The sequence below is a fragment of the Vanacampus margaritifer genome, chromosome 9, assembly GCF_051991255.1.
Source record: "Vanacampus margaritifer isolate UIUO_Vmar chromosome 9, RoL_Vmar_1.0, whole genome shotgun sequence".
NCBI lineage: Eukaryota > Metazoa > Chordata > Actinopteri > Syngnathiformes > Syngnathidae > Vanacampus > Vanacampus margaritifer.
In genome coordinates, this window is record NC_135440.1 from 4,592,647 (window position 1) to 4,609,583 (window position 16,937).

Consider the following 16,937-nt stretch of genomic DNA (forward strand, 5'->3'; position numbering starts at 1 on the left):
GTATCGCCAGAGTAGGGAGGCAGGAGGAGATAGAATTTTTTTTTTTGGGGGGGGGGGGGTTAATGAGGCGACGTATGGAGAGTTGGAGACGTCTACATATGTTGACCTCACGTCATAATAAATGAATAATAAATGAAGCGCATGCGGGGTTTAATTTCTATTATTGCTACAAATGTCAATTTAATACTTCATGTTTCAATTTAGTTATCAATTATACTTCATCTATCACAATTATTTGTTAGACCAATGATTACGTTTACTTAAATACATCAAAAAAGTACATTGTGTTACTGTTACTGTTAAAACGAACATGGCATTTGGCAATATAAACTCATCTTTCCCTTGTGTGTAAATTAATGTTGCTCATATGTTGTGTCATGTTTAGATTCTGTTTTCCTTGTGTGTCTTCCTTGGTCTTGTTAAGTAAGATCCTGCCCTTCCTCGTGTGATCCAATCAGTGCCCTCAGCCACTTGTGTCTTGCCCAGGTGTGTCTTGTTGTGTCGTTAAGTGTCTGTGTGTTTAGACTGATTCGTCCTTCCTCATCACCAGCGGGAGCAGGTTTCTTTTTTGTGGGGAAAAAGGATGGTTCCTTACGGCCTTGGTCGGTTCATTCTGTCAGGGAGGGGGAGCTTGAGGACCCAAATGCGGGAAGACAGGGCGAGGGGGCCTAAGTGTACTGACACAACGTGGCAGTTTTAGACCATGGGCAGAAATATTCCTGGATTTTGTCACAGGACTCCCCATCTCCCGAGGTAAAACCACAGTTCTCACTGTAGTCGACAGATTTTCTAAAATGGTCAGATTCATAGCCCTGCCTAAGCTTCCCTCAGCCAAGGAAACGGCTGAGGTCATGATTAGCCACGTCTTTCGAGTTCATGGGTTCCCTAGAGACATTGTGTCGGCCCGGGGGCCCCAGTTTGTGTCTCGTTTATGGAGGGAGTTTTGCCGCTTAATCGGCGCTAAAGCCAGCCTAACCTCAGGGTACCACCCTGAGGCTAACGGCCAGTCTGAACGCCTCAACCAACAGTTAGAAACCGGTCGACGGTGCCTTGTCTCCCAGAATCCTGCAACGTGGAGCAATCACCTGGTCTGGGTTGAGCTTGCCCATAACTCCCTGCCTACCTCTGCCACAGGACTCACCCCATTCCTTTCCAGGCCAGGTGGGCGCTGTTCTTTAACTGTTTTTCCCCATGTCATGCTGCCCGTTTTTTGCCTTGTCTTTTCCCCATGTCATGCTGCTTGTTTTTCCCCCCATGTTTTGGTTCATGTTTTGGTTCTAGTTTTGGTTTATCTTTTAATTTGGAAGATCGTCTTTTGTTTGAATAGAAATTAAATCCCTCTTTTTGATTGAACCTCTGCCTCCTCACCCTGTCTTCCCGCATTTGGGTCCTCAAGCTCCCCCTCCCTGACATGTTGATCATTTCATTAATGATGTACAGCCTGGGATTATTTATTTACTGGACCAAATATCAGTTTGTCATGTTTATTTTCAGTCTTGTTTACTCCCTGTCATGTTTAGCTTGTGTTTTCCCCTTGTCTTGTCATTTCCTGTTTTAGTTTGAAAATTGACTCCTCTCGTTTCTGGTCACTTGCCCTTCCTCGTGTGGTGTGTGTGTCAACCCTGATCCCTGATTGTTTCCTCATTACCCTCATGTGTCATCCAATCAGTGCCCTCAGCCACTTGTGTCTGGTCCAGGTGTGTCTTGTTGTGTCATTAGTGTTGGTGTATTTAGTCTGCTGTCTCCCCTCTGTCTGTGTCGGTTCATTGTGATTTGTACGTTTTTCCTCATGTCATGCTGCCTGTTATTTGTTCCCTCCCAAGTCATAGTTCAAGTTCATGTTTTGTTGTTGTTGCTGTTGCCACTGTCTTAAGTCATTCGCCACGTCACGCTGACCTTTTTGCCTTATCAGGATCCATGTCATGCTGTTAGTTTTGCCTAAGTTGTTTTGCCATGTTTAGCTTCATGTTTTGTTAGTTCCGTTTATTTTGCACTTGGAAGTTAGCTTTTGATTAGAAATTAAAACCTTTTTTTTTGGACTGCACCTCTGCCTTCCCGCATCTGGGTCCTAAAGCCCCCACCTTACTGACACAGTTCAAATATCTGAAAAACACATCTTGATTACCAATATGAATCAAAGGCACTGATCTCCCACAGTATAGTAAAAAGAATTCACACTATAACCCACGCTATATAGTTAAAGGTCCTCATTTCAAGTTAACTTTTTCAGCTATGGTTGCAAAATTTGTATTTACTTCAATCATGCTTAAATAAATTAATCCCCTATTTTCAAAAAAAAGTAACTTTAAACTTGAGTAATTCATTACTTTACACAGTAATATTGTAAAGAAACATATTACTTTCAAATGCAAGTAACTAGTAATATGAAATATATTACATTTTGGAAGTAACTTGCCCAACACTGTTGTTAACAGATACAGTATATTACCTTCTTGGTGTTCGGGCTTCATGTTCAAAAACGAATCTTCACTAAGATTACACAGCAAGGCAACGGCATTCCGAACCATCCCACTGGCTATATTTCTGTCATCCTAGAAAAGGAAAGTGAGGGTTATTATGATACGAGTGTTACGTTACATCATCTTGGACATTACAGCTTTACCCATATAAATGTTTTCACATTTAGATACAGTTTTCACTGCACACTAAGACACAGACACACATGCAAAAACATTAGCTGGTTTGATAAAGTTGATGACCAGAAGTGGACGCGTCAATGAATTTTGAGTGCCCGTCAATCGGCAATCGTCAACAGTCAGGACACCCTTCTGTCATTGTCAATCCGTCAAACATTTCAAGCTGAACTGCATTGTATTTGTCATTCCTCAGAATAATGGGGGTCCGTCATTCAAAGTGGTCATCAGTCATTGATTTAGAAACAGCATGTGGCGGCATGGTCAATGGCAAGGACCCAGATGCAGAATCGTGAACAAAAGTTTATTAAACACAAACAAAAAATCACCTTCTCAGGGAAAAACTCTTCTATACATTTTGATGATTGTTTGTTCTATTAGGGGCAGCATTTGATACCGGAATGAGTTAATTACCTCCCTCATAGTTATTAACTACAGTTTGATAGCGTGTGGGAGTGGTAAAAATATTACTATTGTTAATATTGTTTTATATGACTGTTCTACAGAATATGACAGATTTTCACCAGGGTCTGAATGTATTCCTCGTGATAGAGTTCACTGTAATCAACAATCAAAGCCATCATGTAACACCTTATATTTGGTCTGAGCAATATAGCCTTAGAAAATAATCCCCAAATTATTTTCCAAAGATCTGATTTCTGATTTAACATGATTTTTCCCCCTTCAATAAAACGAAAACAGGAAATGACAATGATATGCAGGTAATTCCTAACTTGGAAGAAGTGGTCCTTCAAACACGACCACAAATACATTTCAAATGTTTGGCAATTTAACATAAATAAATTAGAAATATTACTTTGCGATTAATACGTAACAACAAAACTATCACCGAAAATGACGGGCCATATTCTCCCATGTGCATAGGAGGGAAAAGGTGCGCAGCTGTGCAGTCACCCACTCGCATTCGCCTGCCATTTACACACCTTCATGCCAGGTAAGCAGCCTGGATGGAGCAACCCACACATGTGGTCCTTCCCTGTCAAATTGATATTTTGGAGTTTTTGTAAAAAGTCAAAATGGCCCCCAAAAAACCTGATACATCAAACTGATTCCCACCCTACATTATAGTACAAGATACAAGGATTTTTGGTTCACATTATAATGTTAAGAGAAAAATTACCTCGGATTCTCCTACCTCCTTTCTTCTCAAACACTCAGTCCTGCCCTTCTCTTTCTGCTCATGCTCTCGTCTAAGATTTTCTTGTGTCCCTCCTAATTCACATCTTCTGCCCTCATTTCAGGATTTGATCCTTTGAGAGATACACCAGTCCTGCCTGCGGGGTCTGTGGGCATCAGTATGATTTGTGTATGGCCCGATAAGCCTGGCTGGTCCTTATCATGTGCAGTAGCCTGAGGCGGAAGACAATTGCATCAAGTCACACCTAAAACCGCTTGCCTGTCAGAACAACAAATGACAAAGCACATTTGTTTTGATCTTTATCGGCTAATTAGCCATGGAGGATAATCTTGAACAACATTGAAAGCAATGACTGCGAGCTTTACAGCTGAGGAACATGCGTTTGAACTTTGAAGAAACAAAAATGGACAACAAACAATAGTTTGTGTCTTCTTGAATTAATGTCTTGTCAAAAACTGTAAACCTCAACACAAAACCAAGAAGCCAGGCTTGGGGGCCACCTAACCTTGTGGGTCTCCAATACAATTACACACTAGACATAACTTTGCCGGCGTCACAATTAATCCTACTTTTACACCAAAGCAGAGGGAGCTCAGTTTGGCTGTACACCAAGGCTCTAGGCTTGAGGTCAATAACATGTCTTATGGGGTGTGAATTACCGTAGAATGTATGTATCATAAGAAATTAACACACTCAAAAAGTGTGAGCTGCAAACTGAACATCGGAGTCACAGTGGATATCAATCACATTAGCCCACTCCAAACACACTTCTGTGTCCTCGGGCACTACAAGCAACCAATTGTGAAGTTTGCTCAGCATCCTGAAGTCCTTTCATGTCTGCAGCAGAACTACTTCATCATCTGGGCAAACACAATTAGGCGACGTTCTCCATGGCTGGTGTGATCACCAGTGACAGGTACAATCAATCCAGATCAGAGTGATTCTGACAATAAAAATCAATCCAAGCAGGAGCCATAGAGCCGACACTAACAGATCTCGACATGACCAGTTCAGACAGGTAAACAATCAAGCAAGGAGTTAATCAGGCTGTTGTATAAGACTGTTTAACATTCCGAATCAGCTAGTTGGAACCAGGGCAGGCGGCCAAGCAGAACACTGATTATTTGGTGAGGATGTGGACGTGCATTTGTGTGTGAAAATATTGGCTATTGCTTCCTGGAACTGTGTATGGGTTTGGTGCAAACAGATTATTGTGTGTTTGTCGACAGGTGAAATAGACCCTACGCACGAAAGCATGAAAGGTCAGATAAAATAAACAGCTTACTTGGAAACCTCGCTGTGCTTGGCTGATGACACACAAGCTATGGGCATTGTGTGTGTAAACTCTAATAGCGGGGTACGTATTTCCACTCTATTAACCCTTCCGACTCAATATGGCTCGCTATGCCTGCCAATTACAGCAATCCTCAAAAGGGCTGATACCACTTAGACTACTTTACATAAATATAAGTATGAAGGTAATAAGGCGCAAGTAGGAGAGAAAGGAGAAGTAGGATATCTAGTGTACACTCAAATGAAGCATAACATCGAGAGCACACTGGCTTGCCACAGAAAGGTAATGAGATTCACTGCATTTTACACTGAGATGTATTCATTTACAGTAAAAATGTTTATTATTATTGGTATAGTTTGCAATTGTGTCTGCTCTTAATTCTGTTCTCGCAGAATTACTCACCGTTTCCTTGTTGAATGTTCAACAGCGAGAGGCGCTTCGTGCATTTTTATCTGGTAAAGATGTTCGTGCTTTCTTTTTTTTCCTAAGATGAGACCGAAGACGACATTTTCATCTGTTGATTGGTCAAAATAAACGTGCACAAGATGCCGCATCGTCCAATTAGCTCGAAGTATTGTACAGCATGTCCCTCCTTTCCCAAACTTATCTGCCGAGTGAAGTTCCAGATTGATAATGTGAAGAACTCCCTTGAGTGAATCACAATTATCATTCTGGCTCTTGCCAGGTTACCAGTAACCGGAAGGTTGACTGTTTGATTCCCGCTCTCTCCAAGTCAAGTCATATGTCGTTGTGTCCTTGTGCAAGACACTTCACACACATTGCCTCCAGGGCCACTTACATTGGTGTATGAATGGTGTGAATGTTTGGTGATGGTTGGAAGGGTCGTAGGTGCACACCGGCAGCCACGCTTCCTTCAGTCTACCCCAGTATTTTACCGCCACCAGAGTGTGAATGTGAGTGCATGAATAATGTATCCATTGTAAAGTGTCTTTGAGTGTCAAGAAAAGTGCTATATAAATCTGATGCATTATTATTATTATCATTATTATTATTATTAATTATTAGTTGCTGTACATTAAATATCTTGTCTTTGTAGTGTATCAAATATCAAATTAGATATTCGCTTAACATGATTTGCAAATCATTGTATTGTGTTTATGTTTAACAACATCCCAACTTCATTGGAATTGGGTTTGTATATGATATGCAATTTCATTTAGTGTTTACAAAAATGGTTGGATGAACAAAAGTGATTGACATTACAAATAAATAAAAACTGCTATTACTACTACTACTACTACTACTACTACTACTACGAAAGCTACTAATTTCTTACCATAATGAGGTGAAAGACTGTTGGAAGGACTCTACTGTTATTGATCAACCTGAGAAAGAGAAATGATATGATACATATTGAAATAAATGCTAATCATGCATGAACACACATTTCCAGTAAGGTTCAGGACTTGATTATGTTTTCTTTCTTTTGATGTTGCTCTTTTTTTAGCTAGGAGTCCATCACTCCCTAAGTTGTAGTTGTTGGCCTCATCATCAATTAGTCATATATCGTCCAATCAGCTTCTTGACTGCTTTTGGGTTTCCCATGTGTCTTTTTTTTTGTATAAGTTCCTCAGTGTCTGTTAAATGTTGTCACATCTCCTTACACAAATCAGCTTCTCTTTCCCCAAACTCAAGTTTGTTTTACTTAGAATGTAGAGTGTAACCATGTATATTAGGCTGTGAACTGTTACTTAAATTAATGAGAGCCCTCCTGCATGTCTCCAGTCAACCAGACCTACCAGTGCGCTGACAAATGATGTAGACAATGAAAGGAAGAATAACATGCTAATAAATGAGCAAAAACGTACAAAAGTTAAAACTCAAAAGACAGCGAAAAATATGGTTGGTTTTATTAAAAATGACATTGCTCTTACTGATTTACTTTGTCATTAAAAAACAATTACCCTGTGTTGTGTGTTGGATGTGTGCACCCTCATACACACACACTCATGCACAAGAAAGTGTATGACAATGAATGTTTGTGTGTTCCGTTATGATAATGAATTAAGAATTTTAACGTGTTAGGAAGGAATAATGGAAGCAATTCAGTACACCAGGCCTCTTGCCCAAAATAAGCTGGGATCAGAGATGGGACGTAACGAAGTACAAATACCTTGTTACTGTACTTGAGTAGTTTTTTCAGTACTTTCCTGAGTACTTATTTTTTACTTTTATCTGTTACATTTTAACATGATTATATGTACTTTTTACTTGATACATTTTCAAAACCATGTCATTTTGTTTTTAAATGCATGAAAACGATTAAAATACTTGGCATGGAAGAAAAAGCTGCCGTCAATGTCTCCTATCTCCACCAATCATATGAAGCATTACACACGGTCCACTAAATCCCATTTTGTGATTGGCTTTACAACACGCTCACATGACGTGCAATAGAGATTGAAGTCACGCATCCCAAAATGGGCGCAGCCATTATGGCAGCATAGAAAACACTGAAAAAAACGGCAAACGGCACACTTTAACAATGTTTGACAGCTATTGTGGACTAGGTGCCACAACGAGAAGAGGCAAAAAAAGGATCAATGCAGAGCCAATGGATCACAGAAGTCATGAAAAGGGTGAACAACAAGGATTTGGGCTCCTCCTCATTGCTTGTGTAGAGATCACTCATAACAGGTGAGTAAGTTACTGAATCAGTTAAGTCGTGCAGATGTAGCTCGATTGTATCGTTATTAAATGAAAGCAAAATACGTGATAGGGCACTTTGTACATGGTGGCTGAATCAGCAGATGCTAACATTTACCACACGCAAAATGTGGGGTAAATAATCGGTTTCGTTCGTTTGTGCTGCTATGGTTTATAACTGACCAACGCCACAAATAAGACTTTTTATGGCACAAATGACGGCGTCTGTGGCCCTATTAGTAGCTGCTAAGTTGCTAACGTACCTAAATAACACTGCAAGACTTGCGTGAAATTGCTAACTTCAATGGCATTTTGACCACACATAAAGGTGAAATAAATCAGTTTTTTGTACAAACTTGTAAAGCCTTTGTATGATCATATTTGAAAGCACTCACCGGTGTAAGAGAGGGGGTAATTCCACGTAGCAGCGTCGCCGAGTTGAAAAAAAAAAGCACTCCTTACACTTCATCGGCAATCCAGCCTGTTCACCTCGCGCATGTATATCATATCCTTTTCATCAAAGTAACTGTCAATGCTCTTGGGCAGATAAACGCTAGTTTTAGCCCTCCTTGCCATTGTAGTCCATTAACACCCCAACGCTACTTTCCTGCCACGGGAGCGTATTCAGATAAATAGTCACGTCCTGATCTCTATTGGCTACTTTAGGAGATTAACAATCCATAAATATAAGAGCAATGCATGCCACCACTACAGAGGATCATTTGAATTTGATAAGAAGATTGCTACAGACTGCTAGTCAACAATATGAAAGAAGGTTCAATCATGTCAGTGAAGAGGAGACCAGCATAACATAAGCGAGTGATACTCAACACTGTGGACTTGACGCAGGACAAGTCAGAGAGTCAACTGGCTGATGTATGCCCATTTTTTGCCCCATTAGCTAATATCTTTCAAATTGACATTAGAGGAAATGTCCGGTAAAAATACTTTTTACTTCGACTCCTCAAGTACATTTCAGAGCCTTTACTTTTTTACTTTGTACTTTTTACTTGAGTAATTATTTGAGTGAGTACTTTTACGTTTCCCAAAGTTGTTTTTTGTTTTTTACACAAGCAAACAATGACAGTACTTTTCCCATCTCTGGCTGGGAGAGGCTCCAGGTTATCTATGATTGATGGATTGAAGCAGTATGGGGGGACATACAAAATTACCAGGATAATGTATAAAACTTGAAATACCTTCAAATTTAACAGGATAGGTATTAAATTCAAGCTAATACCTTTGTCTTTTTGCTCTTTTGGACCTGGAATAATGATAGCAATTTTTTATGAACTGAATCACACTGAAAAGTTGTGTCTAGCATTTTGCTCTTCTGATGTGACTAAATTAACTATAAACAATAACCAAAACACCTCTCAGTATGATGCAGTGTCCCTTCTGCAGCGCAAAGACAGTTCTTATAGGACATTGATTGCCTTGTTGGCACTTAAAATGGAATACTTAATCATATTTGGAAATCATATTTGAAAACTGTAAAAATCCAGTTAAGCTACTGAAAACCTAGTTTAGCATTCATGCTTCTCTGTGTGGCAAGATGCTCTCACACGTGGCAGATAAGGGCATTAAATGTACACACACATACACAAGCACACACACACAGCACGTGGTTCTTTGGCTAAAGGTCATAGTAAATGTAATTGTTTGAAGGTGTGTCTGGGCTGTGATAATGCGGAGAGAGACAGCAGGCAGCCTTCCTAACGTTAATGTCCCCAATTTACCATCTAATTACCACTCGGCTGGCTTCATAGCCACACTTATCTAGCCAAGGTCCAGGCAATTTAATTTCTGATTGTATAACCATAGAGATGGAGGGAGAGTTGCAGAGAGAGGGCACGGAGAAGGAGTGATGTGTGGGCTTGTGTTAATAAATTAGAGCTGACGAGAGACAGAGAACAAGTGAGAAGGTGGAAAATGTTAAATATTGTTAATAATTTCCGACAAAAACGAGCAAGAGGAAAACAGACGCAGATGGGAGAGCGCTGACACCAATTTGCCAAGTTCACGTCACTCTACTCGTGTCAAGGAAAGAGTTGATGAGGAGAGTCGGATGAAGAGTTGGATGGAGACAAAAGTGAGTACTATTACTGATAAGAAAAGTATTTGGCATATTGAGCATGGTGGGAAAGAGGGATGGATAAGGAATGAGAGTGGGCTACTCGTGATAAGAGGTGGAACTTAAAATAAATATGTTGATACTAGTAAGCTGAGGACAAACTATAATGTTGACAATCATCGATGCCATCAATAGAGATAAAACCGACAATGAGCTGTAACATTTCCTCTATGTGAGCCCTTTTATTAGAAAGGACTTTTGATGAGAGCCATCATGAACACTTTGGATAATCATTGCGAATCCACCAGGTACAGCACAACAGCACATTTCAGAAGTGACTCTATATTCTGCTAAAAATACAAGCCCAATCTATTTTTGAGGCAGAGGCGGCAACAAGCTGCACACAACAAATTGAGACAGGCGGTAAGTCACACACAGAAACAGCAAAGCGCATCCATCCGTACCAGTGTACATCAATTCTTCAGAAAGAGTTTGTTTGTGCACTTGTTCATACAAACTTTGTCAGTTTATTCCTCAGTCTGCACATTTGTCTACATCTACAGTATTTCCGTGTGTGTTTTATATTTTTTGCAGGTGTCACTGAATCCTGATCCTTTTCCTGCATCTCTCTATTCTCTCTTATATGGCTTGGAAGAGAACAAAGTCAAATGGATCAAGACTCAGTTGCACAAAAAAATAGCCACAGCCCTCAGTAAATCAATCTTCTGGAATGTCCTGACAGACAAAAACCACTCACGTTCTAATTTGAATAGGTAGATGAAGGAAAACAGCTGCAGCTTCCAGCAAAACACATGAAAACTGTCAAGAAAGCTCCAAAACAATCTCTAGGTTGAAGCTGTTAACAACAGGAGTAAAAGCGACAGATTTAAAAGGGAGTTTTGCACTTTAGGTACTCTGATGGTTTTCACTCGGAATGGCCATACCAGGTATTGGTATCAGGCTAATACCAGGTCTTCTTTCAAGCTGCCCTCATGGGGTATTTTACAATCAGGGACTAGGAATTAGAAATCTGAAGAATAGAAAATTATTCAATAATTCATTTGTTCCCAAAAACATAAATATGTTCCATTTTAAATATTACCATGCACCCAAATACATATTTATAAATTTAAAAAAATAATGTTTTTTATGCTAGAGCATACAGAAGGCTTTGTTGCAGCCTCTGAACTGAAGAGAATGCTTGAAGCAATTGTAGTTATTACAAAAACGGCCAGCAGTTGACAGCAGACTGTAAGAGATCAACCAGAGCCATGTTGCAAAAAGCTGTTTTCCCCACTGTTTTAAACGGATTTGAGAATAATGATGAAACATAGCAATATTCTAATGCTAATTGCTACAAAACGGAAACAGATATAAAGATAGAGAATGGAATCTTTATTTTGGTAGTTTCCATCTTTTTATAGCTATAGAACATAATGGAATATACAGGCTGTCCTCTAGTTACGAACATCCGAGTTACGAACATTCGCAGATACGAACAAAGGCTGACTGCTGTACATAAAAGCTGTATTTTGCGTGCAAGTTAATATTTAAGTGTGCAACACATCATACATTATGGTACAGTTTTGTACTGTAGTGCCCCCCTTTGCCATAACCCCGCCGAGCAGCCATTTGCGCATTTCAACTACCTCACTGTTTGGCGATGAACGGCACAGCCTGGAACCACGGCCAGTGGCCACGGCGCACGCATTCTTCATGCACTCAATATTGGCTCCACACAGTGAATACATTTCAGAGGCTCCCCTGGAGGATATTCATGAAAAGCAGCCCTCAGTCGTCGTCTTTATCGTCGTAGTAGCAAAATATACAATATCTCTTCAACTTCGAAATCAATTAAATCTGACTCGGCGGTCGCTATCTTGACTCCTCATATAAACCCAATCACAATCATGTGTACTTCAGGGACAGTTGGAAAACGTAGTTTCCTGAGACCGTTACACCCAATACGTAATGCATTCCACTTCAGCTTCAAATGAACTCAACTCAATAACTCCTCCACCATGAATGTACAGTTAGCATTTTTTTTTTTTTTTATTGCATTGTACTATGTAAAAATGTAATGTACTATGAGGGAAAGTGGTTTAGATCATGGATAATGGATGGATGGAATTTAATGTATGTTTTTATTTATTTAATTTGTGTACTTTATAGAAAATATATATAAAGTATATAGTTTAATTTGTTTAATTATTATTTTTTTAAATTATTTTTATTTTATCATTTTATTAAAAAAAATATTTGGTAAAATTTAATTTGGGAACCAAATTTTATGTGATTCGATTTATAAACAAATTCGACTTACAAACAACCTCTCGGAACCCATTGTGTTTGTAAATTGAGGACTGTCTGCCTTTCTTTAAAATGACCTGTCATTGTTTTTTTGGGGGAAATGTTATGTATCACAGGCATGTATTAGTGGTATCTGTATTGGTGACTACTCAATAGTTACTCATACTGGTATCGATATAAAAAAAAGTGGTATCGATCACCCCTAGTTTTCACCATGGAACATTTTGGAGAGCAACACAAGCGCAAAATTAAGTTTGAAGTGATGGAATTTGAAGTGTTAGCGGAAGAGGCAATCAAACATATTACTGAATTACAGAAATAAAAATTGTTAAATCATTGCACATGTTAAACTAGTCAATTTGGATGTACTCCTACCTAACTATAGTCATTATGTGTGTTTGGCAGATGCAATCCTGGGTGCACCTGGTTACCATATTTTGTCATACAAGTTTTTAGGGGGACACAATGAACAGTCAAATATAAATGAGGGATCAGTACAAGCAAATGTGTATTTAATTTTCTGGGCAGTAAAAAAAAGGATAAAGTTGGTAGTCCTCTTCCATGTCCTGCCTTTCCAACATTTCCAGGAAGTCCATCTCAACAATGGCACCAAAGCTTTTATGCTCCAATACCCATTAAAAGTGCAGATATTATTTTCTACTATATTTAATTAGCTAACAGCATGCTCTTGATAACTCACAGTAACTGCCTTCAGGCATTACTTTTATTGTTATTATCATCACATGGTTGCCAAGTGGCCCCAAGCTACCTGTGAGCTCTTTGTCTTGACAAACCATTAATGTATACAAAAGTACTTGTTAAACTCTTACAATAAACACATTAACATGGTATTCCTGGTACGTGGCAAACTACACTGGTTTTACTGTACCTGCACATCAGAGAGCTGTGTTCAGTCATGGATACCAGCAGTTTGACAGCATAGAGTGAGATGGGCTCAGCTGCTCGTAGAAGAGATTCATACCTGGACAGAAAAATGCAGAATCATTTCAACTTTTAGCTTTATGTCATTCCTAACATCAATTTGTGCTTGAAAACATGCAGGACACTTGGTATATACTGTACATACAGCACAATCCCTACAACTAGAGTTTGTTACGGTTTGGTTCTCTGCCGTTAAGTGTTGTGGACACAACTGGTGATTAGACTAGTAGCATTTTTTGTTAGTCATTATCACTCCTCTCTGTTTTATCCGCCCTCCGGCGTGATTTTGTGTTTCCTTGTTTATGCCCATGACGTACATCTTTTTGTCGTCGTCGCCTGTTTTTTTTTTTACAGCAACTCCTTGTCCACGTGTTGTGCGCTTTTTGTTGCTTCCATTAAAACTGAGTAACTTCCGCCCTGACTGGGTCTGCCCCTTTTCTTTTGGGGTCCAACAAACACAACCCACACGTTGAGAGATGCACCAAAGTGAAAGTTCTTGGCCCAAACCAAAAACGAGGAAGCCAAAACCAAAAACCGAAACACCGAAAGAAATTATCATATTTATATTTATATAATAACACAACCTTAATAACCTAAAAAAATTAAAATAAAGGCACATTGCCAATTTTGTCTAATGCTATGTTACTGCATGTCAATTCAGATGTATTAATTTTTTTAGCCCAACGCCGATTGCGTTTTCAAATCCGATTCATGCCTGTTTTGTGAGTTGATATATAAATTGGATATCCGATGCGACTGCAGGGACAAATGGGTGTGTACCAGCTGGACCGTAACTGACACCGGACTTCAAATTAAATAGTCAATTGTTAATGATAATATTGTGCAGCGCTTGTACCACATTTGCCATACACTTGATTAAAATGATCAGACATTGTTTATCTTAAGACATTGGGGCCCTATTTTTGGGTGGAATTGTCTCTTTTGGTGTTCTCGTAGACAGGCACAGGTAGAAAGAGACATTGTTGAGCGTTTGTGCCATTGTGGGATGGAATGCAACGAACACCTGGCCAATCGAAGCGGCTTCCCTCATGCCCTTTAAAATCAGTGTAGTCGAGGCACACTCAGTCCTTGACACTGTGGAAGCAGAAATTGACCATGCAGAGATTGGCGCGCACAAAGTATGTTTATAAACTACAAGCTCTCCCCTTGCAGATGATGTAGTCGACCGTGCATGTGAAGTGGGCAACTGAAGACCGACTTGCACCGCCGATTGTGCGTCTTTGTGTGGACTCAACACATTATTTGAGTGGGTCTGGGGGGTTCTTTTAGAAACGATATTAAAGATGCTAACAACAACAACAAGAACAACAACAATAATAATAATAATAATAATAATAATGCATTAAATTAATTTATTTCTGAAGGATTCAGAGAGTTCACAGGGCAATCTGTTGTCACATTATGAATGAAAATTAGTTGACACACAATCTGTGCCTGTGCCTTGATCAAATCCACTAAAATTGCGTTACACCACCTGTGCCACAACTTAGACCACCATCGAGCTGATTCAAAGTCTAGTCTGATTTTTGTCACCAAATTGCCAGACAATACACCCAGCCCAAAATTGGCAGGTCCGCCGGAATGCCTGGTGAGGCGCAGCGCGGTGTATGAAATTCACAAACATGTTAAATTTGACTTAAAAAATGAAAATGTGCGCGCTTTTATGCAGAGTGCGTGTGTGCCTGTCTGCCAAAACAGGGTCCCCCTTTCACTATGTCACTAATTGTCAGGTGTGCAGACTGTGTGCAATAACAAATGCCCTCAGTCCACCGGAACATCCAGCAAGGCGCAACATGATCTGCCAAATTCAACACAAAAAACAAAAATGACGATGCGGCAGCTTTTACACCGAGCAGATGGGCGCCTGTCTGAGAAAATAGGGCCTGTGCTGTTATAGACACTCACTTTTTTTGTGTGTCTCGGAGTGCTACACGTGCCTGCCAATTTTCGTAGCTCTAGGTCAAACGTGCCGGGATTGGTTGAGATTTTTGTCCTTAAGGGGGCGCTATGGAGCCATGTCTTTATGACAACTTTATAATATAAAATGTTTCGCTAGGCCGGAAGAGTTTGCAAAGTTTGGAGAGTTTTCATAAATGTTTAGGTCCCCAAAAATGTGATCGTTTACGCAGAATAAAGAAGAAGATTTTTGATTTTGATTTTGAAAAAATACATTTATTTGCCGCTCTTATTTACATTATTTTCCTAAACACACAGGTCGGCAAAGAACAATTCAATAAATAGACAAAAAAACAAAATGCTTTCACAGCAGAACATCACTAAAACACAGCACCTCTTCATTCACATCGCACAGTGCCCCGTTAACAGTCCACATGTCACAAAAACTCTCCAGATCTCCTGCTCTCTTGTAAAAACTAAAATCAATAAAAAGTCTGGACTTTATCAACTTTTTACACAGAACCGTGGGATCAACTTCTGCCCCATCGTCAACTTTCCTTTTTCGGGACAACCACACACCCATCTTGGCCTGGCTCAAAACAAAGTTTAAAACACGGCTTTCCCTCTTGATCTGGCCCTTGTGGTTAAAACCATAAATAAAACAGTGCTTGTGAAAAGCTACTTTACATAGAGTAAAAACCCTATAGATAAAATCAAAAACATATCGTAAACGCTCGCATTGATAGAAACAGTGAAATACTGTTTCCCTGTGCCCACAGAAGGGGCAGGTATCCGCAACGGCTGGATTTATCGCGGATATATAGGAGTTCACGGCCACGATGCCGTGGAGGACCCGCCACTGAAAATCACCGTGTTTCTTGACCACTGGGGCCTTGTATAAGGTGCCCCAAGCTGGCTTCAGTTTAGCGTCTATGACTCTCCTCCATGGAGTGTCCAAGCGTCCGGTAAGTTTGTTTCTGTGTAGGGTCTTGACCATTGTTTGGTAAAATTGTTTTCCGGGCGCGGCTCCCAAAGAAACTGCTGGAATGTTCTCCAGCAGGGGGCCGCCGCAGTCACCCAAGTCTGGGAGCAGGCCGATGTGGGGGAAGCCGTCCTCTGGGTTCGGCGTTAGGGAACCACTGCCATACAGACTGAGGAGGGAGCGCTCATGTCCAGCCAGTCTTCTTTTCCAGTGGTTCAGCAGCTGTGCAACGACCCTCACTGAATGTAGCCCCAGAACGGAGGCCAGCGGAGCGGGGTCCTCGAGACTGGGACCGGTCAGCTCCACCACTCTGCCAAGCGTTGTGACCCCTGCAGCTTGAAGGGTCTTGGACAGAGTCGCTCCCCCCCAGCTAGGGTAGTCCAGCAGGGTTCCCTGGAGGACAGGTTCCTGCATGAGCCAGTACAGTGAGTCGGCCTGCTCCGCCCGCTGTTTTTTCAGGAAGTTCCAGACTTTAAAAACACTCCGATAAAAACAAGGCAGAGAAACTGTGCTCATGCGAGACAAGTCCATTAAAAACAAACTAAAATCCAGCCCACATAAACCCAACCGCTGCAGAGTGCATCGGGCTAATGGTCTCCACAGAACATCCTTGGGGCCAGTCAGGAGCCTTTGTATAAACTGGAGTCTAAAAGCAGCGCCCCTGCTGGCCAAATGCACCAAGCCCTGCCCCCCCTCTTCTATAGGGAGGAAAAGGATGCTCTGTGGAACCCAGTGCCTCCTTCCCCCCCAAAAGAAATCAATTAAAATGCGCTGTAACTCTTCTAGGAGAGAGGCTGGTGGGTCTAGGACCACTAGTTTGTGCCACAAGGAAGATGAAACCAAATTGTTGACGATGAGGGTTCTGCCCCTGTAAGACATTTTTGGCAGTAACCATTTCCACCGTTTTAGCCTCACCCTCACCGTCTCCAACACATTAT

The 16,937-nt window shown here is 40.6% G+C and overlaps 1 protein-coding gene across 12 annotated transcripts in view; it reads right to left on the minus strand.

Annotated features, from left to right (window-relative positions):
• LOC144057691 (serine/threonine-protein kinase ULK4-like) overlaps window positions 1–16,937 on the minus strand; it is a 119,010-nt gene that overhangs the window by 25,523 nt on the left and 76,550 nt on the right. For 3 of the 12 annotated variants that reach the window (XM_077575538.1, XM_077575535.1, XM_077575534.1), the window contains 2 exons: window positions 13,048–13,140; window positions 2,450–2,552 (listed from right to left, as the gene is read on the minus strand). In XM_077575538.1, coding sequence (XP_077431664.1) covers window positions 13,135–13,140 — 6 coding nt within the window. In that variant the 3' untranslated portion in view covers window positions 2,450–2,552; window positions 13,048–13,134. Of the gene's footprint in view, window positions 1–2,449; window positions 2,553–3,795; window positions 4,072–6,403; window positions 6,454–13,047; window positions 13,141–16,937 lie in introns of those variants that run through there. The other 9 variants (XM_077575527.1, XM_077575536.1, XM_077575528.1 and 6 more) reach the window with 8 other exon arrangements.